The sequence below is a fragment of the Odocoileus virginianus genome, chromosome 5, assembly GCF_023699985.2.
Source record: "Odocoileus virginianus isolate 20LAN1187 ecotype Illinois chromosome 5, Ovbor_1.2, whole genome shotgun sequence".
NCBI lineage: Eukaryota > Metazoa > Chordata > Mammalia > Artiodactyla > Cervidae > Odocoileus > Odocoileus virginianus.
Window position 1 is genome coordinate 6,636,769 of NC_069678.1, and position 27,247 is coordinate 6,664,015.

At 37.3% G+C, this 27,247-nt stretch overlaps 1 protein-coding gene and 1 non-coding gene across 14 annotated transcripts in view; one reads left to right on the plus strand and one right to left on the minus strand.

The window, feature by feature from the left end:
- SYCP1 (synaptonemal complex protein 1) overlaps window positions 1-27,247 on the minus strand; it is a 171,445-nt gene that overhangs the window by 48,919 nt on the left and 95,279 nt on the right. For 12 of the 13 annotated variants that reach the window (XM_020873721.2, XM_020873713.2, XM_070467258.1 and 9 more), the window contains 4 exons: window positions 20,114-20,230; window positions 19,589-19,699; window positions 18,386-18,478; window positions 17,829-17,903 (listed from right to left, as the gene is read on the minus strand). In XM_020873721.2, coding sequence (XP_020729380.2) covers window positions 17,829-17,903; window positions 18,386-18,478; window positions 19,589-19,699; window positions 20,114-20,230 — 396 coding nt within the window. The remainder of the gene's footprint in view (window positions 1-17,828; window positions 17,904-18,385; window positions 18,479-19,588; window positions 19,700-20,113; window positions 20,231-27,247) is intronic. The other variant, XM_020873758.2, reaches the window with a different exon arrangement.
- On the plus strand, window positions 24,167-24,273 carry LOC139035413 (U6 spliceosomal RNA). The gene has a single exon (XR_011488060.1). It is a non-coding gene; the product is annotated as a U6 spliceosomal RNA (small nuclear RNA).

Here is a 27,247-nt window from a genome sequence, read left to right on the forward strand (position 1 = left end):
TCTTTTTTCTTTTTCTTGTTTTTCTCTCCTATTTCGTTTTAAAGTCCTCTAATACTCCTCTATTATTCCTTAATTTTCATTTTCATTTCACTATAACCTTGCCAAAAAAAAAAAGAGAAATCCTATTTTTAAACGAAACTTCATACACATTTCTAAATTTTTTGTGTGTTTTTGTTTTTGTTTTTAAATATTGTATTTCAAAGAGTCTAACCTCTACACTAGATTTTTAATCTCTGTTTTTCCATATGTGATATAAATTTTGGACATTTAAGAATCCAATATTCAGTTCCCATTTCTATTCAGGAGTGTGGTGATTACTCTCCTACTTTTGACTCTGTTTTCTACCTCAGAACACCTCTATTTCCTCCTTTCCCCTTCTCTTCCCAATCCAATTCTATGAATCTTTGTGGGTGTCTGGGCTATGGAGAACACTTTGGGAACAGATAACTGCGTAGATCTGTCTCTCTCCTCTTGAGTCCCCTTTTTCTCCGCCTGCTCACCTCTATCTCCTTCCTCCATCTCCTATTCTTCATGTAACTCTGAATCTCTCTGGTTGTCTCTCACAGTGGAGAATCTTTTCACCATTAACCTAGAAGTTTATTATCAGTGCTGTATAGTTGGAGAAGTCTTGAGACTATTGGAAGAATAAAACTGAAATCCAGAGGCAGGAGAATTAAGCCCAAAACCTGAGAAAACCAGAAAACTCCTGACTACACGGAACATTAAGGAGTAAGAGACCATCCAAAAGCCTCCATACCTACACCAAAATCAACCACCCAAGAGCCAATAAGCTCCAGTACAACACATACCACGCAAATTCTTTAACAACGCAGGAACATACACCTGAGTGTCAACATACAGGCTGTCCAAAGTCACACCTAACACATAGACCCATCGCAAAACTCATTACTGGACACTCCATTGCACTCCAGAGAGAAGAAATCCAATTCCACGCTCCAGAACACTGACACAAGCTTCCCTAACCAGGAAACCTTGACAAACCAATCGTCCAACCCCACCCACTGGGTGAAACCTCCACAATAAAAAGGAACCACAGACCTCCAGAATACAGAAAGCCCACTCCAGACACAGCAATCTAAACAAGATGAAAAGGCAGAGAAATACCCAACAGCTAAAGGAACATGAAAAAAGCCCACTAAGTCAAACAAAAGAGGAGGAGATAGGGAATCTACCTGAAAAAGAATTTAGAATAATGATAATTAAAATGATCCAAAATCTTGAAAACAAAATGGAGTTACAAACAAATAGCCTGGATACAAAGATTGAGAAGATGCAAGAAATGTTTAACAAGGACCTAGAAGAAATAAAAAAAAGTCAATTAAAAATTAATAATGAAATAAATGAGATCAAAAACACTCTGGAGGGAACCATGAGTAGAATAACAGAGACAGAAGATAGAATAAGTGAGTTAGAAGATAAAATGGTGGAAATAAATGAAGCAGAGAGGAAAAAAGAAAAAAGAATCAAAAGAAATGAGGACAACCTCTGGGACAATGTGAAACGCCCCAACATTTGAATCACAGGAGTCCCAGAAGAAGAAGACAAAAAGAAGGCCATGAGAAGTTACTCGAGGAGATAATAGCTGAAAACTTCCCTAAAATGGGGAAGGAAATAGCCACCCAAGTCCAAGAAACCCAGAGAGTCCCAAACAGGATAAACCCAAGGCAAAACACCCCAAGACACATATTAATCAAATTAACAAAGATCAAACACAAAGAACAAATATTAAAAGCATCAAGGGAGAAACAACAACTAACACACAAAGGGATTCCCATAAGGATAACAGCTGATCTTTCGATAGAAACCCTTCAGGCCAGAAGGGAATGGCAGGACATACTTAAAGTAATGAAAGAGAATAACCTACAACCTAGATTACTCTACCCAGCAAGGATCTCATTCAGATATGAAGGAGAACTCAAAAGCTTAACAGACAAGCAAAAGCTGGGAGAATTCAGCACCATCAAACCAGCTCTTCAACAAATACTAAAGGATCTTCTCTAGACAGGAAACTCAGAAAGGTGGTATAAACGTGAACCCCAAACAACAAAATAAATGGCAACAGGACCATACCTATCAATAATTACCTTAAATGTAAATGGGTTGAATGCCCCAACCAAAAGACAAAGGCTGGCTGAATGGATACAAAAGCAAGACCCCTATATATGCTGTCTACAAGAGACCCACCTCAAAACAAGGGACACATACAGACTAAAAGTGAAGGGCTGGGAAAAAATATTCCATGCAAATGGAGACCAAAAGAAAGCAGGAGTCTCAATACTCATATCAGATAAAATAGACTTTCAAATAAAGGCTGTGAAAAGAGACAAAGAGGACACTACATAATGATCAAATGATCAATCCAAGAAGAAGATATAACAATTATAAAGATATATGCACCCAACATAAGAGCACCGCAATATGTAAGGCAAATGCTAACGAGTATGAAAGAGGAAATTAATAGTAACACAATAATAGTAGGAGACTTTAATACCCCACTCACAACTATGGATAGATCAACTAAACAGAAAATGAACAAGGAAACACAAACTTTAAAGGACACAATGGACCAGCTAGACCTAATTGACATCTATAGGACGTTTCACCCCAAAACAATCAACTTCACCTTTTTCTCAAGTGCACACGGAACCTTCTCCAAACAGATCACATCCTGGGCCATAAATCTAGTCTTGGTAAATTCAAAAAAATTGAAATCATTCCAGTCATCTTTTCTGACCACAGTGCAGTAAGATTAGATCTCAATTACAGGGAAAAAATTATTAAAATTTCAAACATATAGAGGCTAAACAACACGCTTCTGAATAACCAACAAATCATAGAAGAAATCAAAAAAGAAATAAAAATATGCATAGAAATGAATGAAAATGAAAACACAACAACCCAAAACCTATGGGACACTGTAAAAGCAGTGCTAAGGGGAAGATTCATAGCATTACAGGCCTACCTCAAGAAACAAGAAAAAAGTCAAATAAATAACCTAACTCTACACCTAAAGCAACTAGAGAAAGAAGAAATGAAGAACCCTAGGGTTAGTAGAAGGATAGAAATCTTAAAAATTCAGGCAGAAATAAATGCAAAAGAAACAAAAGAGACCATAGCAAAAATCAACAAAGCTAAAAGCTGGTTTTTTGAAAAAATAAACAAAATTGACAAACCATTAGCAAGACTCATTAAGAAACAAAGGGAGAAGAACCAAATTAACAAAATTAGAAACGAAAATGGAGAGATCACAACAGACAACACTGAAATACAAAGGATCATAAGAGACTACTACCAGCAGCTCTATGCCAATAAAATGGACAACTTGGAAGAAATGGACAAGTTCTTAGAGAAGTATAACTTTCCAAAACTGAACCAGGAAGAAATAGAAGATCTTAACAGACCCATCACAAGCAAGGAAATCGAAACTGTAATCAGAAATCTTCCAGCAAACAAAAGCCCAGGACCAGATGGCTTCACAGCTGAATTCTACCAAAAATTTAGAGAAGAGCTAACACCTATCTTACTCAAACTCTTCCAGAAAATTGCAGAAGAAGGTAAACTTTCAAGCTCATTCTATGGGGCCACCATCACCCTAATTACAAAACCAGACAAAGATGCCACAAAAAAAAAGAAAACTACACGTCAGTATCAGTGATGAACATAGATGCAAGAATCCTTAACAAAATTCTAGCAAACAGAATCCAACAACATATTAAAAAGATCATACTTCATGACCAAGTGGGCTTTATCCCAGGAATGCAAGGATTCTTTAATATCTGCAAATCAATCAATGTAATACACCACATTAACAAATTGAAAGATAAAAACCATGATTATCTCAATAGATGCAGAAAAAGCCTTTGACAAAATTCAACACCCATTTATCATTAAAACTCTCCAGAAAGCAGAAGTAGAAGGAACATACCTCAACATAATAAAAGCTATATATGACAAACCCACAGCAAGCATTACCCTCAATGGTGAAAAACTGAAAGCATTTCCCCTAAAATCAGGAACAAGACAAGGGTTCCCACTCTCACCACTACTATTCAACATAGTTTTGGAGGTGTTGGCCACAGCAATCAGGGCAGAAAAAGAAATAAAAGGAATCCAGATCGGAAAAGAAGTGAAACTCTCTCTATTTGCAGATGACATGATCCTCTACATAGAAAACCCTAAAGACTCTACCAGAAAATTACTAGAGCTAATCAACGAATATAGTAAAGTTGCAGGATATAAAATTAACACACAGAAATCTCTTGCATTCCTATACACTAACAATGAGAAAACAGAAAGAGAAATTAAGGAAACAATACCATTCACTATTGCAACAAAAAGAATAAAATACTTAGGAGTATATCTACCTAAAGAAACAAAAGACCTATACATAGAAAACTATAAAACACTGATGAAAGAAATCAAAGAGGACACAAATAGATGGAGAAATATACTGTGTTCATGGATTGGAAGAATCAATATTGTCAAAATGGCTATACTACCCAAAGCAATATATAGATTCAATGAAATCCCTATCAAACTACCAACAGTATTTTTCACAGAACTAGAACAAATAATTTCACAATCTGTATGGAAATACAAGAAACCTCGAATAGCCAAAATAACCTTGAGAAAGAAGAATGGAACTGGAGGAATCAACCTGCCTGACTTCAGACTCTACTACAAAGCCACAGTCATCAAGACAGTATGGTACTGGCACAAAGACAGAAATATAGATCAATGGAACAGAATAGAAAGCCCAGAGATAAATCCAGGAACCTATGGTCACCTTATCTTCGACAAAGGAGGCAAGGATATACAATGGAAAAAAGACAACCTCTTTAACAAGTGGTGCTGGGAAAACTGGTCAACCACCTGTAAAAGAATGAAACTAGAACACTTTCTAACACCATACACAAAAATAAACTCAAAATGGATTAAAGATCTAAATGTAAGACCAGAAACTATAAAACTCCTAGAGGAGAACATAGGCGAAACACTCTCCGACATAAATCACAGCAGGATCCTTTATGACCCACATCCCAGAATTTTAGAAACAAAAGCAAAAATAAACAAATGGGACCTAATTAAACTTAAAAGCTTTTGCACAACAAAGGAAACTATAAGCAAGGTGAAAAGACAGCCCTCAGATTGGGAGAAAATAATAGCAAACGAAGCAACAGACAAAGGATTAATCTCAAAAATATGCAAGCAACTCCTGAAGCTCAATTCCAGAAAAATACATGACCCAATCAAAAAATGGGCCAAAGAACTAAACAGACATTTCTCCAAGGAAGACATACAGATGGCAAAAAAACACATGAAAAGATGCTCAACATCACTCATTATCAGAGAAATGCAAATCAAAACCACAATGAGGTACCATTACACGCCAGTCAGGATGGCTGCTATCCAAAAGTCTACAAGAAATAAATGCTGGAGAGGGTGTGGAGAAAAGAGAACCCTCTTACACTGTTGGTGGGAATGCAAACTAGTACAGCCACTATGGAAAACAGTGTGGAGATTTCTTAAAAAGCTGGAAATAGAACTTCCATATGACCCAGCAATCCCACTTCTGGGCATACACACCAAGGAAACCAGATCTGAAAGAGACACGTGCACCCCAATGTTCATTGCAGCACTGTTTATAATAGCCAGGACATGGAAGCAACCTGGATGCCCATCAGCAGACAAATGGATGAGGAAGCTGTGGTACATATACACCATGGACTATTACTCAGCCATTAAAAAGAATTCATTTGAATCAGTTCTAATGAGATGGATGAAACTCGAGCCCATTATACAGAGTGAAGTAAGCCAGAAAGATAAAGACCATTACAGTATACTAACACATATATATGGAATTTAGAAAGATGGTAACGATAACCCTATATGCAAAACAGAAAAAGAGACTCAGATGTATAGAACAGACTTGTGGACTCTGTGGTAGGAGGCGAGGGTGGGATGTTTCGAGAGAACAGCATCAAAACATGTATATTATCTAGGGTGAAACAGATCACCAGCCCAGGTTGGATGCAGGAGACAAGTGCTCGGGCCTGGTGCACTGGGAAGACCCAGAGGGATCGGGTGGAGAGGGAGGTGGGAGAGGGGACCGGGATGGGGAGTACATGTAAATCCATGGCTAATTCATGTCAATGTAAGACAAAAACCACCTCAATGTTGTAATTAACCTCCAACTAATAAAAATAAATGGAAAAAAAAACTAATTATCCATGCCAATAAGTAAAACATAAGAGACATAAAGACAAAATGTAAAAATGAAGAAAAGATTCCCCTGAAGGAGCAGAAAACAAAAAATAAGAGATTCATTGAAAAACCATGTGAATTTTTTCCTTATCCATGTGTCTGCCTGCTACCACCCTATAAGTAGGGTATACCAAATCATGATATTCTTGTCTTTTCCTTCATAAAATTTGGTGAGTGAGGAAATATAGCTTGGAAGAGAGACTTAAATTGAAGAAAGTATGGAAAACCACCAGACCATTCAGGGATGACCTAAATCAATTCTCTTACAATTATACAGTGGAAGTGAGAAATAGATTTAAGGGACTAGATCTGATAGACAGAATGCCTGATGAACTATGGATGGAGGTTCATGACACTGAACAGGAGACAAGGATCAAGACCATCCCCAAGAAAAAGAAACGCAAAAAAGCAAAATGGCTGTCTGAGGAGGCCTTACCAATAGCTGTGAAAAGAGAGACGCCAAAAGCAAAGGAGAAAAGGAAAGATCTACACGTCTGAATACAGAGTTCCAAAGAATAGCAATGAGAGATAAGAAAGCCTTCCTCAGTGATCAATGCAAAGAAACAGAGGAAAACAATAGAATGGGAAAGACTAGAGATCTCTTCAAGAAAATTAGAGATACCAAGGGAACATTTCATGCAAAGATAGGCTCAATAAAGGACAGAAATGGTATGGACCTAACAGAAGCAGAAGATATTAAGAAGAGGTGGCAAGAATACACAGAAGAACTGTACAAAAAAGATCTTCATGACCCAGATAATCACGATGGTGTGATCACTCACCTAGAGCCAGACATCCTGGAATGTGAAGTCAAGTGGGCCTTAGGAAGCATCACTACAAACAAAGCTAGTGGAGGTGATGGAATCCCAGCTGAGCTATTTCAAATCCTAAAAGATGATGCTGTGAAAGTGCTGCACTCAATATGCCAGTAAATTTGGAAAACTCAGCAGTGGCCACAAGACTGGAAAAGGTCAGTTTTCATTCCAATCCCAAAAAAAAGCAAGGCCAAAGAATACTCAAACTACCACACAATTGCACTCATCTCATATGCTAGTAAAGTAATGCTCAAAATTCTCCAAGCCAGGCTTCAACAGTACATGAACTATGAACTTCCTGATGTTCGAGCTGGTTTTAGAAAAGGCAGAGGAACCAGAGATCAAATTGCCAACATCTGCTGGATCCTTGAAAAAGTAAGAGAGTTCCAGAAAAACATCTACTTCTGCTTTATTGACTTTGCAAAAGCCTTTAACTGTGTGCATCACAACAAACTGTGGAAAATTCTGAAAGAGATGGGAATTCCAGACCACCTGACCTGCCTCTTAACAAATCTGTATGCAGGTCAGGAAGCAACAGTTAGAACTGGATATAGAACAATAGACTGGTTCCAAATAGGAAAAGGAGTATGTCAAGGCTGTATATTGCCACCCTGCTTATTTAACTTATATGCGGAGTACATCATGCAAAATGTCAGGCTGGATAAAGCACAAGCTGGAATCAAGATTGCTGAGAGAAATATCAATAACCTCAGATATGCAAATGATACCACCCTTATGGCAAAAAGTGAAGAAGAACTACAGAGCCTCTTGATGAAAGTGAAAGAGGAGAGTGAAAAAGTTGGCTTAAAGCTCAACATTCAGAAAACTAAGATCATGGCATCTGGTCCCATCACTTCATGGCAAACAGATGGGGAAACAGTGACAGACTATTTTGGGAGGCTCCAGAATCACTGCAGATGGTGACTGCAGCCATGAAATTAAAAGATGCTTGCTCCTTGGAAGAAAAGTTATGACCAACCTAGACAGCATATCAAAAAGCAGAGACATTACTTTGTCAACAAAGGTCCGTCTAGTCAAAGCTATGGTTTTTCCAGTAGTAATGTATGGATGAGAGCTGGACTGTAAAGAAAGCTGAGCACCAAAAAATTGATGTTTTTGAAGTGTGGTGTTGGAGAAGACTCTTGAGAGTCCTTTGGACTGCAAGGAGATCCAACCAGTCCATCCTAAATGAGATCAGTCCTGAGTGTTCACTGGAAGGACTGATGAAGCTGAAACTCCAATACTTTGGCCACCTGATGTAAAGAGCTGATTCATTGGAAAAGAGCCTGATGCTGGGAAAGACTGAAGGCCAGAGGAGAAGGGGACGACAGAGGATGAGATGGTTGGATGGCATCACTGACCAATGGAGATGAGCTTGGGTTAACTCTAGGAGTTGGTGATGGACAGGGAGGCCTGGCGTGCCGCAGTCTATGGGGTGGCAAACAGTCGGACACAACTGAGTGACTGAATGTAATGGAACAGAACCCTAATTTTAAAATGGGCAAAGTATTTGAGTAGATATTTCTCCAAAATGGATACAAATGGCCAATAGCACATGAAAAGATGATCAATACCATTAGTCATTAAGAAAATACAAATCAAAACTCAATTATACACCATGCCACATCCCCCTGGATGACTATAATCTTAAAAGAGACAACAAGTATTGGTGAGGTTATAGAAAAATTAAGACCTTAATGCATTGATAGTGGAAATCCAAAATGGTACAGTTGGCTTGGACAACAGTTGGGTAGTATATTAAAATATGAAACAGAGATACCATATTACCCAGCTTCTACTCCTAAATATAATCAAGAAAAATGAAAACATATATCCTCACAAAATTTGTACACAAATATTCTTAACAGCATTATTCATAAGTTAAAATGAAAACAATCCAAATTTCCATCAACTGATAAATAGATAAATAAAACAGTATATCCATATAACAAAATATTCAGCAATAAAAAAGGAATGAAGTACTGGTATATTCTAGGACACATGAGTATGTGTTAGTCACTCAGTTGTGTCCAATGCTTTGTGACCCCATGGACTGTAGCCTGCCAGGTTCCTCCATTCATGAAATTTTCCAGACAAGAACACTGGAGTGGGTTGCCATATCCTTTTTCAGGGGATCTTCCTGACCCAGGGATTGAACCTACATTTCCCACACCGCAGGCAGATTCTTTGCCATCATGGTTGGACTTTGAAGACATTATGCTAAAGTGAAAGAAGTCAGTCACAAGACCATGTGTTACATGATTCCATTTAAGTGAAATATTCAGAATAGGTAAATCTTATAGAAACAGAAAGTAGATTAGTAACTGACTGGAGCTAGTGAATTTGCTGATGGGACCAAGAGGGCAGGTATAATGGCTGCTTGGGGGTTGATACATATATTCTAAAACTATGAGGCAGTGACGGTTACACAACTGTTAATATATTTAAAACCATAGAATTGTACACCAAAGAATTGATGCTTTTGAACTGTGATGTGGGAGAAGACTCTTGAGAGTCCCTTGGAGTGCAAGGAGATCCAACCAGTCCATCCTAAAGGATATCAGTCCTGAATATTCATTGGAAGGACTGATGCTGAAGCTGAAACTCCAATACTTTGGCTACCTGATGTGAAGAACCGACTCATCGGAAAAGACCCTGATGCTGGGAAAGATTGAAGGCGGGAGGAGAAGGGGACGACAGAGGATGAGATGGTTGGATGGCATCACCGACACGATGGATATGAGTTTGAGTAGCCTCCGGGAGTTGGTGACGGACAGGGAAGCCTGGTGTGCTGCAGTTCATGGGGTCGCAAAGAGTCAGACATGACTGAGCGACTGAACTGAACTGAAACAGAGCTGAGCCAGGACACAAACAAAGTTGGGGGCTTTTAACACTTTTCTTTCAGCAACTGATAAAATTACAAGGTGAAAGTCAGCAAAAATGTATAAAATGTGAACAACACAACTAATTAGAGTTAATTGACATTTGCAGTACATCAACAATAGCACAACATACACTTGCTTCAAGCATCTATAGATCATCCCCAAGACAGACCATACCCTGGGCCATAAAGCAAACCTCAACAAATTCAAAAGATCAAATTTCTATGGACTAAATGTTATTATCCCCCCAAAATTCATATATCAAGGCCTTAATCCACAATGTGGTATGGTGGGGCCAAAGGAGGTACAGCCTTTGAGAAGAAATCGGGTTTGGATGAGGTCATAGAGGTGAGTCTCATATGGTGGTACTGGTACCCTTATAAGGAGATGAAGTAACCAGAGTTCTCTCTCAGCCATGTGAAGACACAGCAAGAAGGCTACTGTTTACAAGCCAGGAAATGGACCCTGAACAGAACTTTATCATGCTGGTACCTTGATCACAGACTGAGAGCCTCCAGAACTGTGAGAAATAATATTTATTATTTAAGCCTTTCAGTCTATGGTGTTTCTGTTCATAGTATCCCACAGACAAATACAGAAATCATAAAGATTGTATTCTCTGATTACAATGTAATTAAACTAGAAACTAGTAACAGAGAGACAACAAGAAAATCTTTGAACATGTGAAAATTTAAAACAATCAATGGGTCAAATAAGAAATCTCAAAGAAATATAAAACTGTAAGAACTGAATGAAAACAAAAACACAATATATCAAAATATATGGGACATAGCCAAAGCAGTATTAAGAAAGAAATTTATAATGCTAAATACTTATATTACGAAGAAGGGTAGAGTGATTTCAGCAAAATTGGAGAACAGGCATTTTTACCATCCTCCTCAACAAGAACACAGATTTTGACAATCATCCATAGATGAGAATACCTCTGTGGAAGTTCTGGAGTCCAAAAGAGAAGTTCTAGCACACCACTAAAGCAAAAAAAAAAAAAAAAAAAAAAAAATCCCAGATTGAACACACTGAGGAAGAGAAACAGTTTCATTTTATCCATGTCACCCCCTTTTCCAGACAAGAATATTGGAGTGGGTTGCCATTAGCCTGCCAGGCTACAGTCCATGAGGTCATAAAGAGTCAGACATGACTTAGCAAGTAAACAGTACTCCCTCTCCCAAGATAGTGCAGCACAGTGGCAAGAGAGAACCTGTCAGTCAGCAATTTTTCCCATGCAGGAAAGTGAGACCATGAGGGTAAGCATCTAGCTTTCCCAACAATGCAAAACACTGCCAAATATTTATAAATCATATATCTGACAAAAGGTTAAAATAAAAAATATAAAGAATTCATACAGTTCAAAAGCAAGGGAAAAAAAATCCAACTTAAAAACAGGAAAAGGACTTGAGTAGACATTTTTCCAAAGAAGATATATAAATGGCCAACAGGTATATGAAAAGATGTTCAACATCAGAGAATTGCAAATCAAAACCACAATGATATATACTACCTCATGCCTGTTAAAATGGCTATCATCAAACAAAACAAGAGATAGATGCTGACAAGGATGAGAAGAAAAAAGAACCCTGTGCACTACAGGTGGGAATGTAAGCTGGTTTAGCCACTATAGAAAACAATACAAAGATTCGTCAAAAAGTTAAAAATAGACTACCATACAAGCTAGAATCTACTTCTGAGACTACATCCAAAGGAAGTTAATTCAGTGTGTTGAAAAAACATCTGCACTCCCATGTAGCATTATTCACAACACTTAAGACATGGAAACAACTTAAGCCTCCATAGATGAAGGAATGGATAAAGAAAGTGCTGGGTGTGTGTGTGTGTGCATATATAAAATATTCCACTGTAAAATATGTACACAATGAGAAATTATTCTGCCATAAAAATAAGGAATTCCTTCCACTTGTGACAACATGGATAGACATTGAGAGTATTATGCTACATGAAATTAAAAGACAAATATGATATCACTTATAAGTAGAATCTTAAAAAACAAAACATAATTCAAAGAATATGTAGAATATTAAAAAACAAAACATAACTAAATTCATAGAAAGGGGGATAAGATTTCTGGTTACTGATGCATAGGTTGGGGAGATTGGGAACTGGATAAAACTGGTAAAAAATTCCATTTATTAGAAAAATAAGTACTCGGGATGTAAAATACAACATGATGACTATCGTTAACTATTGTCTGGTACATTTTAAAGTTGGGAAGAGAGTAAATCCTAAGAGCTCTCATCACAAAGAAAAAACTTTTTTGTTTTTCTTCATCTTTATGAGATGATTGATATTAACTAAACTTACTGTGGTAATCCTTTTAAATATGTATATTAAATCATGCTGTACACCTTAAACTTATACAATGCTATCAATTATATCTCAATTAAACTGAAAAAGAAATTGGAAAAAAGAACATTAGGCATACTTCAATACAAGTATTATTCCTCTTTTACTGAAACAGTAGGATAAAGGTTAACTATGTATTTTACTATCACAGGTGAAGTGAATGCCACTTCATCATTTCTTTGACAAACGTTTGTTAAAAACAGAAAATTTTCAAAGCACTGTACTCAAATAAAGGAAAGACAGGCAAAGACAAAAATAAACAGACATAACCCTACCCCTTGAGGAACCTGAAATATAATGGAGCAGAGAGTGACAAAACTATTTTAACATAAGAACAAAACACCAGGACTTCCTGGTAGTCCAGTGGTTAAGAATCTGCTTTTCAATGCAGGGGACACAAGTTTGATCCCTGGCCTGGGGAACTAAGATTCCACATGGCTTGAGGCAACTAAGCCGATGCACCACAACTGCTGAGCCTGGACTCCTGGAGCCCAGGTGAAACAACCAGAAAGGAGCCAGCACGCCGCAACCAGAGAAGCCCACGCACTGCACAGTGATTCTTCATGCTGCAACCAAGACAAATGCAGCCTAATGAATATATAAATAAATATTTTCTTTAAAAAAATACTATGAGAATACTTATATATAGTAAGCTCACCTTTGCAACATGAAAGATACGTGAAATTTTTCATAGGTGGAGAAAGTAAGAAAGGAACTAAATGCAGGAAACAGTGAACAAACACAGAGATCTGAAATTGAAAGTGCACATTACCTAAGCATATTGCAAAGTAATTAGGAAATATAATTTCGAATCATGCAAAATAAACCTAGATTTCAATTCTAAGTCATCCCATTGTTTTTCTTATATGATCCTGAATAAATAACCTAACCTCTGTAAAAACGCAGACAACAGGCTGGTCCGATGGTAGTGGGTTACCACTTATTAACATTAGGGTCACTAAAGTTGGTATACAACTCCTCACTGTCAAATTTGACTGGCTTTTAAAAAAGAAAAAAAAATGCAGACAACAATAAGTATTGTTTAATAGCACTGTTGTAAGGACTAAACTAGGTATAAGTAGGTTACTCGGCACAGTGTGATGTTATAAAGAAAGAAAAGAAAGTATTTGTCATTTTACAGTGTGAGTAAATTCCAAAAAACAATAAAACCTTGTACGCACCAGGATCCAGGAGAAAGGAGCAGAGACCCCACAAGAGACTGAGCCAGACTGGCCTGTGAGTGTCCAGGAGTCTCCAGCAGAGGTGTGGGTTGACAGCTGCCTGTCGCAGGGTCGGGGCACTGACTACAAGAGTAATGGGAGCTGGGCCTGCTGGCATAAGTCCTTTTGAAGGAGGTTGCCATTACCCCACCATAGTTTGGCCTCAGGACAAACTACAGGGAGGGAACACAGCCTGACTCATCAGCAGAAGATTGGATTAAAGATTTACTGAGCACGGCCCTGTGCACCAGAGCAAGACCCAGTTTTACCCACAGCCAGTGCCTTGCACCAGAAAGTTTCCACAAGTTTCTTATCCTCATCCATCAGAGGGCAGACAATAATTACAAAAACTAACCAAATGAATCACATGGATCACAATCTTGTCTGACACAATGAAACTATGAGCCATGCCACGTAGGGCCACCCAAGACATATAGGTCATGGTTAGAGTTCTGACAAAACATGGTCCACTGGAGAAGGGAATGGAAAGCCACTTTAGCATTCTTGCCTTGAGAATCCAATGAACAGTATGAAAAGGCAAAAAGATATGACACTAAAAGATGAACTCCCACTGGAGAGGAGCGGAGAAATAGCTCCAGATGGAATGAAGAGGCTGAGCCAAAGTGGGAACAATGCCCAGGTGTGGATGTCTGGTGGTGAAAGTAAAGTCCAATGCTATAAAGAACAATACTGCATAGGAATGTGTAATGTTAGGTTCATGAATCAAGTAAATTGGAAGTGGTCAAACAGGAGACGACAAGCATGAATGTTGACATTTTAGGAATGGGTGAACTAAAATGGACTGGAATGGGCGAATTTAATTCAGATGACCATTGTATCTACTACTGTGGGCAAGAATACCTTAGAAGAAATGGGAGTAGCCATCATAGTCAACAAAAAGGTCCAAAATGCAGTGCTTGGATGCAATCTCAAAAACAACAGAATGATCTCTGTTCATTTCCAAGGCAAACCATTCAATATCACAGTAATCCAGGTCTATGCCCCGACCCATAATGCTGAAGAACCTGAAGTTGAATGGCTCTGTGAGACCTCCAAGACCTTCTAGAATTAACACCAAAATAAAAAGATGTTCTTTTCATCATAGGGGACTGGAATGCAAAAGCAGACACCTGGAGTAACAGGCAAGTTTGTCCTTGGAGTACAAAATAAGGCAGGGCAATGGCTAACAAGAGTTCTGCCAAGAGAACAGACTGGTCATAGCAAACACCCTTTTCCACCAATACAAGAGATGATTCTATACATGGACATCACCAGATGGTCAATACCGAAATCAGATTGTATTCTTTGCAGCCAAAGATAGAGAAGCTCTATACAGTCAGCAAAAACAAGACCAGGAGCCAACTGTGGTTCAGATCATGAACTCCTTATTCTCAAATTCAGACTTAAATGGAAGAGTGTACTGAAAGTCACTAGACCATTCAGGTATGACCTAAATCAAATCCCTTATGATTATACAGTGGAAGTGACAAATAGATTCCAGGGATTAGACCTGATAGACAGAATACCTGAAGAACTATGGACAGAGTTTCATGACATTGTACAGGAGGTAGTGATCAAAACCATCTATAAGAAAAAGAAATACAAAAAGGCAACATGGCTGTCTGAGGAGGCCTTACAAATAGCTGAGAAAAGAAGAGAAGCAGAAGGCAAAGGAGAAAAGGAAAGATATACCCAGTTGAATGCAGAGTTCTAAAGAACAGCAAGGAGAAATAAGAAAGCCTTTCTCAGTGATCTGTGCAAAGAAACGGAGGGAAACAACAGAATGGAAAAGACTAGAAATCTCTTCGAGAAGATTAGAGACACCAAGGGAATATTTCATGCAAAGATGGGCACAATTAAGGACAGAAATGGTATGGATCTAACAGAAGCAAGAAAGATATTAAGAAGAGGTGGCAAGAATACACAGAAGAACTATACCAAAAAGATCTTAATAACCCAGATAACCATGATGGTGTGATCACTCACCTAGAGCCAGACATCCTGGAGTGCAAAGTCAACTGGGAACGCATCACTACAAACAAAGCTAGTGAAGGTGATGGAATCCCAGCTAAGATATTTCAAATCCTAAAAGATGATGCTGTACGCAGTATGCCAGCAAATATGGAACACTCAGCAGTGGTCACAGGATTGGAAAAGGTCAGTTTTTATTCCAATCACAAAGAAGAGCAATGCCAAAGAATGTTCAAACTACCACACAATTGCACTCATTTCACATACCAGCAAAGTAATGCTCAAAATTATCCAAGCCAGGCCTCCACAGTACATGAACCAAGAACTTCCAGATGTACAAGCTGGATTAAGAAAAGGCAGAGGAACTATTGATCAAATGGCCAAAATCTTTGGATCATAGAAAAAGCAAGAGAGTTCTAGAAAAACACCTACTTCTACTTCATTGACTATGCTAAAGCCTTTCACAGTATGGATCACAACAAACTGTGGAAAATTCTTCAAGAGATTGGAATAGCAGACCACCTTACCTGCCTCCTAAGAAATCTGTATGCAAGTCAAGAAGCAACAGCTAGAACTGGACATGGAACAATGGACTGGTTCCAAACTAGGAAAGGAGTACGTCAAGGATGTATACTGTCACCCTGCTTATTTAACTTACATGTAGAGCACATCATGTGAAATGTCAGACTGGATGAAGCACAAGCTGGAATCAAGATTGCTGAGAGAAATATCAATAACCTCAAATATGCAGATGACACCACCCTCGTGTCAGAAAGCAAAGAGGAACCAAAGAGCCCTTTGATGAAGGTGAAGGAGAAGAGGGAAAAAGCTGACTTAAGACTCAATATCTTAAAACAAAAATCACGGCATCTGGTCCCATCACTTCATGGCAAATAGATGGGGAGACAATGGAAACGGTGACAGACTTTATTTTCTTGGGTTCCAAAATCACTGCAGATGGTGACTACAGCCATGAAATTAAAAGACGCTTGTTCCTTGGGAGAAAAGCTATGACAAACCTAGACAGCATATTAAAAAGCAGAGACATTACTTTTCCAATAAAGGTCTGTCTAGTCAAAGCTATGGTTTTTCCAGTAGTCATGTATGGATGTGAGAGCTGGACCATAAAGAAGGCTGAATGTTGAAGAATTGATGCTTTTGAGCTGTGGTGTTGGAGAAGACTCTTGAGAGTCCCTTGGACTGCAAGAAAATCAAACCAGTCAATCCTAAAGGAAATCAGTTCTGAATATTCATTAGAAGGACTGATGCTGAAGCTGAAGCTCCAATACTTTGGCCAACTGATGCAAAGAACTGACTCACTGGAAAAGACCTTGATGCTGGGAAAAACTGACGGCAGGAGAGAAAGGGAACAACAGAGGATGAGATGGTTGGATGATATCACTGACTCAAAGGATGTGAGTTTGAGAAAGCTCCAGGAGATGGTGAAGGACAGGAGAGCCTGACATGCTGCAGCCCATGGGGTCACAAAGAGTTGGACACAACTGAGTGAGTCTCAGTCTCAGTTCAGTCGCTCAGTCGTGTCCGACTCTTTGCGACCCCACGAACCTCAGCATGCCAGTCCTCCCTGCACCAATTCCCAGAGTCCATCCAAACCCATGTCCATTGAGTCGGTGATGCCATCCAACCATCTCATCCTCTGTCGTCCCCTTCTCCTCCCGCCCTCAATCTTTCCCAGCGTCAGGGTCTTTTCAAATGAGTCAGCTCTTCACACCAGGTGGCCAAAGTATTGGAGTTTCAGCTTCAACATCAGTCCTTCCAATGAAACCCAGGACTGATCTCCTTCAGGATGGACTGGTTGGATCTCCCTGTAATCCAAGGGACTCTCAAGAGTCTTCTCTAATACCACAGTTCAAAGGCATCAATTCTTCTGCACTCAGCTTTCTTTATAGTCAACTCTCACATCCATACATGACCACTGAGCAACTGAACAACACCAAATACAGGCATTATTTTTTTTCTGAAACACGATCAATAGCTAAAAAACACATACAAATACATAACCACTTTTAATATATGAAATATTATTCAAACATTTATATCTAAAAGCATGCCTACTCAAAGTAATCCTATATTTATATGCTTAATATTTAAACAAGAGAATATACTAAATACTTCTGAAAAAAGCTAATGGGGAAAAATTATATTTTTAATCCATATGTAAGCTTATCTTATTATTTTCTAATATGATATGTTCATAAAACTTAAGTTACACCTAAAATCCAAAATTACTTTATCTATATTGTTACAAAACCTACTTTTTCTTCTCTTTCTATTTCAAGGTGTTTCTTAACAGACCAGAGTTCATTTCTCAGATTGGACAGTTCAGTCTCCTAAGGAAAAAGGAACATGAAATTTATAAGTGCATCTATATAGTTCTTAAGATAATGAAAATGCAAACTAATATTTTAAAACTTTAGTTTTACAGAAAAATGAATTCACTCGTAAAAGATATACACTTTTTAAAAGCTTACTGATATGAAGGCTGCTATATGAACATAACCAAATTATTTCATTTAGACAAATTTTGTATAGTTTGCTCTAAAGAAATACTTAACACTATGTAATCTCTTCTTCTCATCCTCTCCCAATCTATCCCACTCCTTTGCAAACCTCAGAGCTCAAACTTATTTGTAGTTGGAATTTACAACTTTTCACTTGAAAAAAAGAGATTATTCTATAATTTAAAAAAAAATTAGAAAACCATCTACCTATACAATCTATAACATCCCTTTCAGATCTATGGTTATTTGATTCTATAGATCAAAAATTATGGTTTATATGAAAATTGGCTTCTACCGCTATTTGTTCTCACCAGAGATGCTTTTACTGATGAGTGTTCTTGCTCTTTGCTCTTATAAAGTCCTAATTCTGAGTCTCTTTCTTCAACAATTTTATCATATTGGTGCTATATTAAATAGAGAGAACATTTTAGATGTATTAGAAGTTAAAAGCTTATGTTTTAATAACACTGTTATCCTAATGCATTTAATATTTACAAAAATAATGTTTATGAGTTCAGTAATATATATTTGAACATATTTTTAAATTTTTAAATTACATTTTTAAATGCTAACAATAAAAACAATAAAACATAGATAATAGTCTTAGAAATAATCCAAGAGCAAAAAAATAATTTTTTAATTAGGAATAATGAATTTCATAATTTTAAAAAAAATTAGAAACACAAGGACCTCTTAGAAAAACTGCTGATTCCAGATCTTGGGCAGGAAATACAAGATGAGTCTTAAACATTTTGTTGTAACAGAAAGTAAGAAAGCTATCACAGATTATTAGGGTCAAGCCAAAAAGACCTGCCAACCAGTTTGAAGAGGTTCCCACTGGCCAAAGTTGGGACAATTTAAGTACCAATAAGGATAAAAATTGTACTGGATTAAGACATACTAAAATTGCTTACATTTATGAGTTCACAATATTATTTAAAATATTTTAATTTCTCATAGGTTACTTCATAATAATATCCTAGCAACAACTTATAAAGATTGATAGGTATAGCCCACTTCCTATAGAAATCCTGAAGAGTATAAGATTTAATTCCCTAAGAGAATGATTACTTTAAAACAACAGTAAAAAGTAGAGCACACTCACAAATACAACTAACATAGTTTTACATCTATTTATTATTGTTTAGTCTAGTATGTGCTGGACACAGGTAGAGATACAAATATTATATTTATTTAAGCACATATACTAGGTATGTATTTAAATAAAAATAAGATGGAAAATTCTGTAAGAGACTACTATGAAAACTGAGAACAAGAGTGGTTATATCTATCCATAAGATGATGAGGAAAGACTTCTTCAATGAAGTGACACTTAGGCTCAGCTTCAGGTAGTGAAGATTTGAAAAAATGAGAGATCAAGAGTATTCCAGCTATAATTAGACACTGTTGTCTAGACAATTTTCTCTAAGAAATCAGAATACTATATTTTACCATTTTATGCATAAATATTGCCAAAATTGATAATTTTCATTATACAAAAGGGAAAAAATTACCTTATGTTTTTCCATAAGTGCTACCATTTCAGCTATTTTATGTTGACATCGTATATCAATTTCTTTCTGTAATTTTACTGCTTCATCAGCTACTACTTTTGCTTTTGCAACCTATGAAATAATTTAAAGTTTTTTAAAATTAATGCCCAAAAAGCAAATTAAACTCAAATGTTAATTTTAAGTTAAAATGAAGAAATCAAACACCAGGAAATTAGGAAAGCCAAGTAGAAAATGCACTACTGTTTTGGTTTATTTTAGTTAGGGTCTTCTATCAAGTGAGATGACAGTGTAACACTGTAAAGATCATTTAATCTTTTCAAAACAGTTATATACTACTCAATACTTAAATAAACAATAGTTTTAGTTTCTATTTTAAAAAGTTAATTAATTGTCCCTGATATAATTTAGTAAATCTTCTAAAGAACCATGTTAAAAGTAAGAATTATTACTTTTCTCTTAAAATCTTAACATACAAATATATGGTTTTAGTATAACAAAGTCTCGAACATATTTAGGTTTTCCTACCTCTCCCAAAAGATTTTCTTCTAATAGCTTTTTGTCCTCAATTTCTTTCTGATAGCTGTCAGTCATTTGTTTAAATTTTTGTTTGGCACCTTCTAGTTCTGTCTCTAATTTACTGACCTTCGAATAAAAAAAAGAGAATGAACATTAGTAAATGCTGTGGATTACTTGAAAAAAATGCATTCATTTTGTGGTTTTGTGACTCTCAGAAGATGATTTATTTATAAGATATTATAGTTGGATCATTTTCCTTACAGTTTTCATATGGGGAGATGTGCTTTATTTTTCACAAAATCTATCTTTTCCCCTAAAATACATAGTCTTGACAAGTAATATCCTAAAAGCAGGCATATTTTTACTTTTTAAATTTTTTGACAATATTTAAATTATTTAGTCTCTGTTGTTTTATTACAATAAGTAACTATTCCATTTGGACAGAACACCCATGTGATTCAAAGAAAAAGAGACAGGAAGGGAGTTGGGAGGGGGATTCAGGATGGGGAACACATGTACATCTGTGGCAGATTCATGTCAAGGTATGGCAAAACCACTACAATATTGTAAAGTAATTAGCCTCCAATTAAAATAAATAAATTTATATTAAAAAAGGTTTCTTGTGATATAACTTATATGCAAAAAAACCCCACGTATTTAATGTGGAAATCCAGCTGAGCTGGATATTTAACAGAGTTCCAACTAAGCTATTTAAAATCCTAAAAGATGATGCTGTTGAAGTGCTGCACTCAATATGCTAGCAAATATGGAACACTCAGTAGTGGCCATGGTACTGGAAAAGGTCATTCTTCATTCCAATTCCAAAGAAAGACATGCCGAAGAATCGTCAAACTATCATGCAACTGTACTCATTTCACATGCTAGCAAGGTAATATTCAAAATCCTTCAAGTGAGGCTTCAGCAGTACATGAACCGAGAACTTCAGATGTACAAACTGGATTTAGAAAAGGCAAAGGAACCAGAGATCCAAATGCCAACATCCACTGGATCATAGAAAAAGCAAGGGAATTCCAGGAAAACATCTACTCCTGCTTCACTGACTACACTGAAGCCTTTGACTGTGTGGATTACAACAAACTGTAGAAAAATCTTAAAGAGATGGGAATACCAGACCACCTTAACTGTCTCCTGAGAAACCTGTATGCAGGTCAAGAAGGAACAGAAGGGGCATGGAACAACCAAGAGACTGGTTCAAAATTGGGAAAGGAGTACAACAATGCTATATACTGTCACCCTGTTGATTTAACTTACATGTAGAGTACATCATATGAAATGCTAGGCTGGATGAATCATAAGCTGCAATGAGGACTGACAGGAGAAATAACAACCTCAGATATGCAGATAATACCACTCTAATGGCAGAAAGTGAAGAAGAACTAAGGAACCTTTTGATAACGGTGAAAGAGGAGAGGGAAAAAGCTGGCTTAAAACTCAACATTCAAAAAGCTAAGATCATGGCATCCAGTCTCATCACTTCATGGCAAATAGATAGGGAGACAACAGAAATAGTGACAGACTTTATTTTCTTGGGCTCCAAAATTACTGCGCATGGTGACTGCAGCCATGAAATTCAAAGACACATGCTCTTTGTAAGAAAAGTTTTGAGAAACCTAGATAGCATACTAAAAAACAAATATATCACTTTGCCAGCAAAGGTCCATATAGTCAAAGATATAGTTTTTCCAGCAGTTACGTACAGATGTGAGAGTTAGACCATAAAAAAGGCTGAGTGTTGAAAAATTGATGCTTTTGAATTGTAGTGCTGGACAATACAGCATACATACTCCCTTGGACTGCAAGGAGATCAAACCAGTTAATCCTAAAGGAACTCAACCCTGAATATTCATTGGAAGGACTGATACTAAAGCTGAAGTTCCAATACTTTGGCCACCTGATGAGAAGATCCAACTGACTGGAAAAGACCCTGATGCTGGGAAAGATTGAGGGCAGGAAGAGAAGGGATTGACAAAGGATGAGATGGCTGGATGGCACCATCGACTCAATGGGCATGAGTCTGAGCAAACTCCAGGAGAAGGCCAAGGACAGAGAAGCCTGGCATGCTGCATTCCGTGGGGTTACAAAGAGTTGGACATGACTTAGTGACTGATCAACAACACTTAATGTATACAGTTTGATGAGTTTGGACATACATATGCATCAATGAAATTATCATCAAAATCAAGATAACAGACATACCCATCACCTTCAAAAGTTTCCTTCTGTCCCTTTTTTTTCCCATAAGAACATTTACATTAAGAGTCTACCCTCTTAACAAATTTTAAAGTAAACAATACAGAATTGTTGACTAGAGGCATTATGTAATACAGCAGATGTCTAAAACTACATTATCATGCATAACTGAAGTAAAGTGTTAATAGCTCAGTGTGTCTGACTCTTTGCAACCCCATGGACTTCAGCCACCAGGCTCATCTGTCCACAGAGTTCTCCAGGCAGAATACTGGAGTGGGTTGCCATGCCCTTCTCCAGGTGATCTTCCAGACCCAGGGGTCAAACCTTGGTCTCCCACATTGCAGGCAGTTTCTTTACCATCTGGGCCACCAGAGAAGCCACAGCTGAAATTTAAACAAATTGAAGAATAACTCCCCATTTCCCCCTCCCGCCAGTCCCTGGTATTTCTGCTTTCATGTGATTGACTATTTTAAGTATTATGCAGCATTTGTTCTTCAGTGACTGGATTTTGTTGCTGAATTGGAAATATTCTTTATATATTCTGGATATTAGATCATTACCAACTACATGATTTGCAAATATTTCTCCAGTTCTGTGGGTTGTCTTTTCACTCTCTTTATGGTGTCTTTGATCCTTTGATAGTGTTCTCTTGAACACTATAAATAGAGCAAAAAAAAAAAAAATCAATGCAATCTCTATCAACATTCCAACTGCCTTTTTGTCAGAACAAATTGATCCTAAAATTTACAAGAAATTCCCAGGGACCCTGAAGAGCCAAAACAATCTTGGAAAAGAAGATTGTTGGAAGACACATAATCCCCAATTTTAAAACTCACTACACAAAGCTACAATAAGCAATAGAGTGTGGTACTGACATAAGGTAAACATATGGATCAATGTTTAACCCTTATGGCAGAAAGTGAAGAAGAACTAAAGAGCCTCTTGATGAAAGTGAAAGAGGAGAGTGAAAAAGTTGGCTTAAAGCTCAACATTCAGAAAACTAAGATCATGGCATCCAGTCCATCACTTCACAGCAAACAGATGGATAAACAGTGGAAACAGTGACTGACTTTATTTTTCTGGGCTCCAAAATCACTGCAGATGGTGACTGTAGCCATGAAATTAAAAGACGCTTACTCCTTGGAAGGAAAGTTATGACCAAACTAGACAGCATGTTAAAAAGCAGAAACATTCCTTTTCCAATAAAGGTCTGTCTAGTCAAGTCTATGCCTTTTCCAGTAGTCATGTATGGATGTTAGAGTTGGACTATAAAGAAAGCTGAGCCCCAAAGAATTGATGCTTTTGAACTGTGATGTTGGAGAAGACTCTTGAGAGTCCCTTGGACTGCAAGGAGATCCAACCAGTCCATCCTAAAGGAGATCAGTCCTGGGTGTTCACTGGAAGGACTGATGTTGAAACTGAAACTCTAATACTTTGGCTACCTGATGCAAAGAACTGATTCATTTGAAAAGTTCCTGATGCTGGGAAAGATTGAGGGCAGAAGGAGAAGGAGGCGACAGAGGATGAGATGGTTGGATGGCATCACCAACTCAATGGACATGAGTTTGGATAAACTCTGGGAGTTGGTGATGGACAGGGAGGCCTGGCATGCTGCAGTCCATAGGGTCACGAAGAGTCGGACACGACTGAGCAACTGAACTGAACTGAATAGAACAGGAAGTCCAGAAATAAAGCCATTGCCATACAACTATGGTCAACTTATTTTCAATAAGAGTGACAAGACAATTAAATAGAGAAAGAATAGTCTCTAACAAATGCTGCTGAGACAAATAATTAGTACATGGAAAAGAATAAAGAATGAACCTCAGGCCATGTTAAAAAAATAAGTCAGTGCTCGCTTTGGCAGCACATATACTAAAATTGGAACAATACAGAGAAGATTAGCATGGCCCCTGCGCAAGGATGACATGCAAATTCGTGAAGTGTTCCATATTTTTATTGGAAATAAAAGCGAAAATAAACAAATGGGACCTAATGAAACTTAAAAGCTTTTGCACAACAGAGGAAACTATAAGCAAGCTGAAAAGACAGCCCTCAGATTGGGAGAAAATAATAGCAAATGAAGAAACAAAGGATTAATCTCAAAAATATACAAGCAACTCCTGAAGCTCAATTCCAGAAAAATACATGACCCAATCAAAAAATGGGCCAAAGAACTAAACACACATTTCTCTAAAGAAGACATACAGATGGCTAACAAACACATGAAAAGATGCTCAACATCACTCATTATCAGAGAAATGCAAATCAAAACCACAATGAGGTACCATTACACGCCAGTCAGGATGGCTGCTATCCAAAAGTCTACAAGAAATAAATGCTGGAGAGGGTGTGGAGAAAAGAGAACCCTCTTACACTGTTGGTGGGAATGTAAATTAGTACAGCCACTATGGAAAACAGTGTGGAGATTTCTTAAAAAGCTGGAAATAGAACTGCCATATGACCCAGCAATCCCACTTCTGGGCATACACACCTAGGAAACCAGATCTGAAAGAGACACATGCACCCCAATGTTCATCGCAGCACTGTTTATAATAGCCAGGACATGGAAGCAACCTAGATGCCCATCAGCAGACGAATGGATGAGGAAGCTATGGTACATATACACCATGGAATATTACTCAGCCATTAAAAAGAATTCATTTGAATCAGTTCTAATGAGATGGATGAAACTGGAGCCCATTATACAGAGCGAAGTAAGCCAGAAAGATAAAGACCATTACAGTATACTAACACATATATATGGAATTTAGAAAGATGGTAACAATAACCCTATATGCAAAACAGAAAAAGAGACTCAGATGTATAGAACAGACTTGTGGACTCTGTGGGAGAAGGCGAGGGTGGGATGTTTCGAGAGAACAGCATCGAAACATGTATATTATCTAGGGTGAAACAGATCACCAGCCCAGGTTGGATGCAGGAGACAAGTGCTCGGGCCTGGTGCACTGGGAAGACCCAGAGGGATCGGGTGGAGAGGGAGGTGGGAGGGGGGACCGGGATGGGGAATACATGTAAATCCATGGCTAATTCATTTCAATGTATGAGAAAAACCACTGCAATGTTGTAAGGTGATTAGCCTCCAACTAATGAAAATAAATGGAAAAAAAAAAGTACATGTACCAATTTAAACTCCTAGCAATCATGTGTGAATATTTAGATCAATTTGGAGAGAACCAGAATTTTCACATAAATGGTATATTGTTAAAATCACATTTTCTAATAGCTTGTTATACATGTTTAATACTGGTAATTATTTCCATGTAATGATTCTATATCTAACATCCTTAATAAACACACTCAATACTTGTATTAACTCATCTGGAGATTCTTATAGATTTTCTACATATGCAGCTCCCATCTAAAATCAACTGAATCTGCTCTGTTTTGTGAAGATTTTAAATTGCTGATTCAATCTCTTTTAGGACTATTCAGCCTAATTTTTTTTTTGACATTGTTTTGGTGAATCTATTTCACTTTAACTTTTTCAAATACATTAGCATAACAATGTTCATAGTAAAGATATTAACTTTAATTTTAAAAATACATGCCATAATTTCTAGATTAATAGAACTGTGGCTAGAGGACATACTCTGTGATTTCAAGCCTTTGAACTCTGTAGCCTTATACATGATCATTGCTGTTAATTGAGTGTTCTTGAGGAGTATGTTTCATTCACCTTTTGACCTAAAAAATCTCCTTATTTCTCCAACACACTGAAAAGAGAGATATGCTGGAGACATAATTCAAGGTTGACATTTTCTCTGTACTTGAGAATATTTTTTCACTGTTTTCTAACTTACACTGTTGCTTGTTGGAATGTCCATGGTAAATTTCTTATCATTCTTTCATTGGTGATCTCTCACTTTTCTCCGGTTACTTTTCAGACCTACCTATGTCTAATATTCTGTAGTTTTATATATTAAGTCTAGCTTTGGATTTATCCTAATTTTTCCTTCTTGGTATATATCAATCTTCCTATATCTGTGAATTCATCAAATCTAACTAGTCTCAGTATTTACTGCCTCTCCCCAATTCACTCTATTCTTTCCTTCTTCCTGGGCGATACAAAAACCGTCATAAAAACAAATTCATTAAATTAAGTGACAATAATAAGAACATGATACCATACAAGTTGGGCTTCCCAGCTGGCACTAGTGGTAAAGAACCTGCCTGCCAATGCATGAGACATAAGAGACATTGGTTCGATCCCTGAATTGGGAAGATCCCCTGGAAAAAGGCATGGCAACCCACTCTAGTATTCTTGCTTGGAAAATCCCACAGAGGAGCCTGGAGGGCTGCAATCCAAAGGGTCACAAAAAGTCAGTCATGATTAAAGCAACTTAGCATGCATGCATGCACCATATAAGTTAGACATGAGAGATAAAGGAGATTTAGGTATTCTGAAGCTAAAATGTACCAGTAAAAAAGGACAAAAATTATGAACTCCAGCTATATGCTGTTTATAAAAGACAAATCTAAAACAAAGGCACAGAAAGCACAATAGTGAATAGGTTGCTAAAAATACAACATTGTACATCAACTATTCACCAATAAAGTTTTTAAATAAATAAATGAACACCATTAAAACACTAAACACTAAGAAGAAAATTGGTATAATTATAACAATAAAACAGAAGAATTACTCTCTCAGGCAAGAGAATATTACTAAATAAAGGGAGCGTCTTTATTATGGAAAAAAAGTTCTATTATATGTTGAAAAAAAAAACCACTCCCTTATCTATGCAGTAGCATATCACAGACAGAAGTGGTAAAGAAAATAATAGGCAAGCTATACACAGACTAAAATAAATGTTGGATTCTGACTTAAAGCCTGCCATCAGATGAGGCTATACAATTGAAGTACATTAACTCACTTGCCACTATAAAGCCTGCCACCAGATGCAGCCT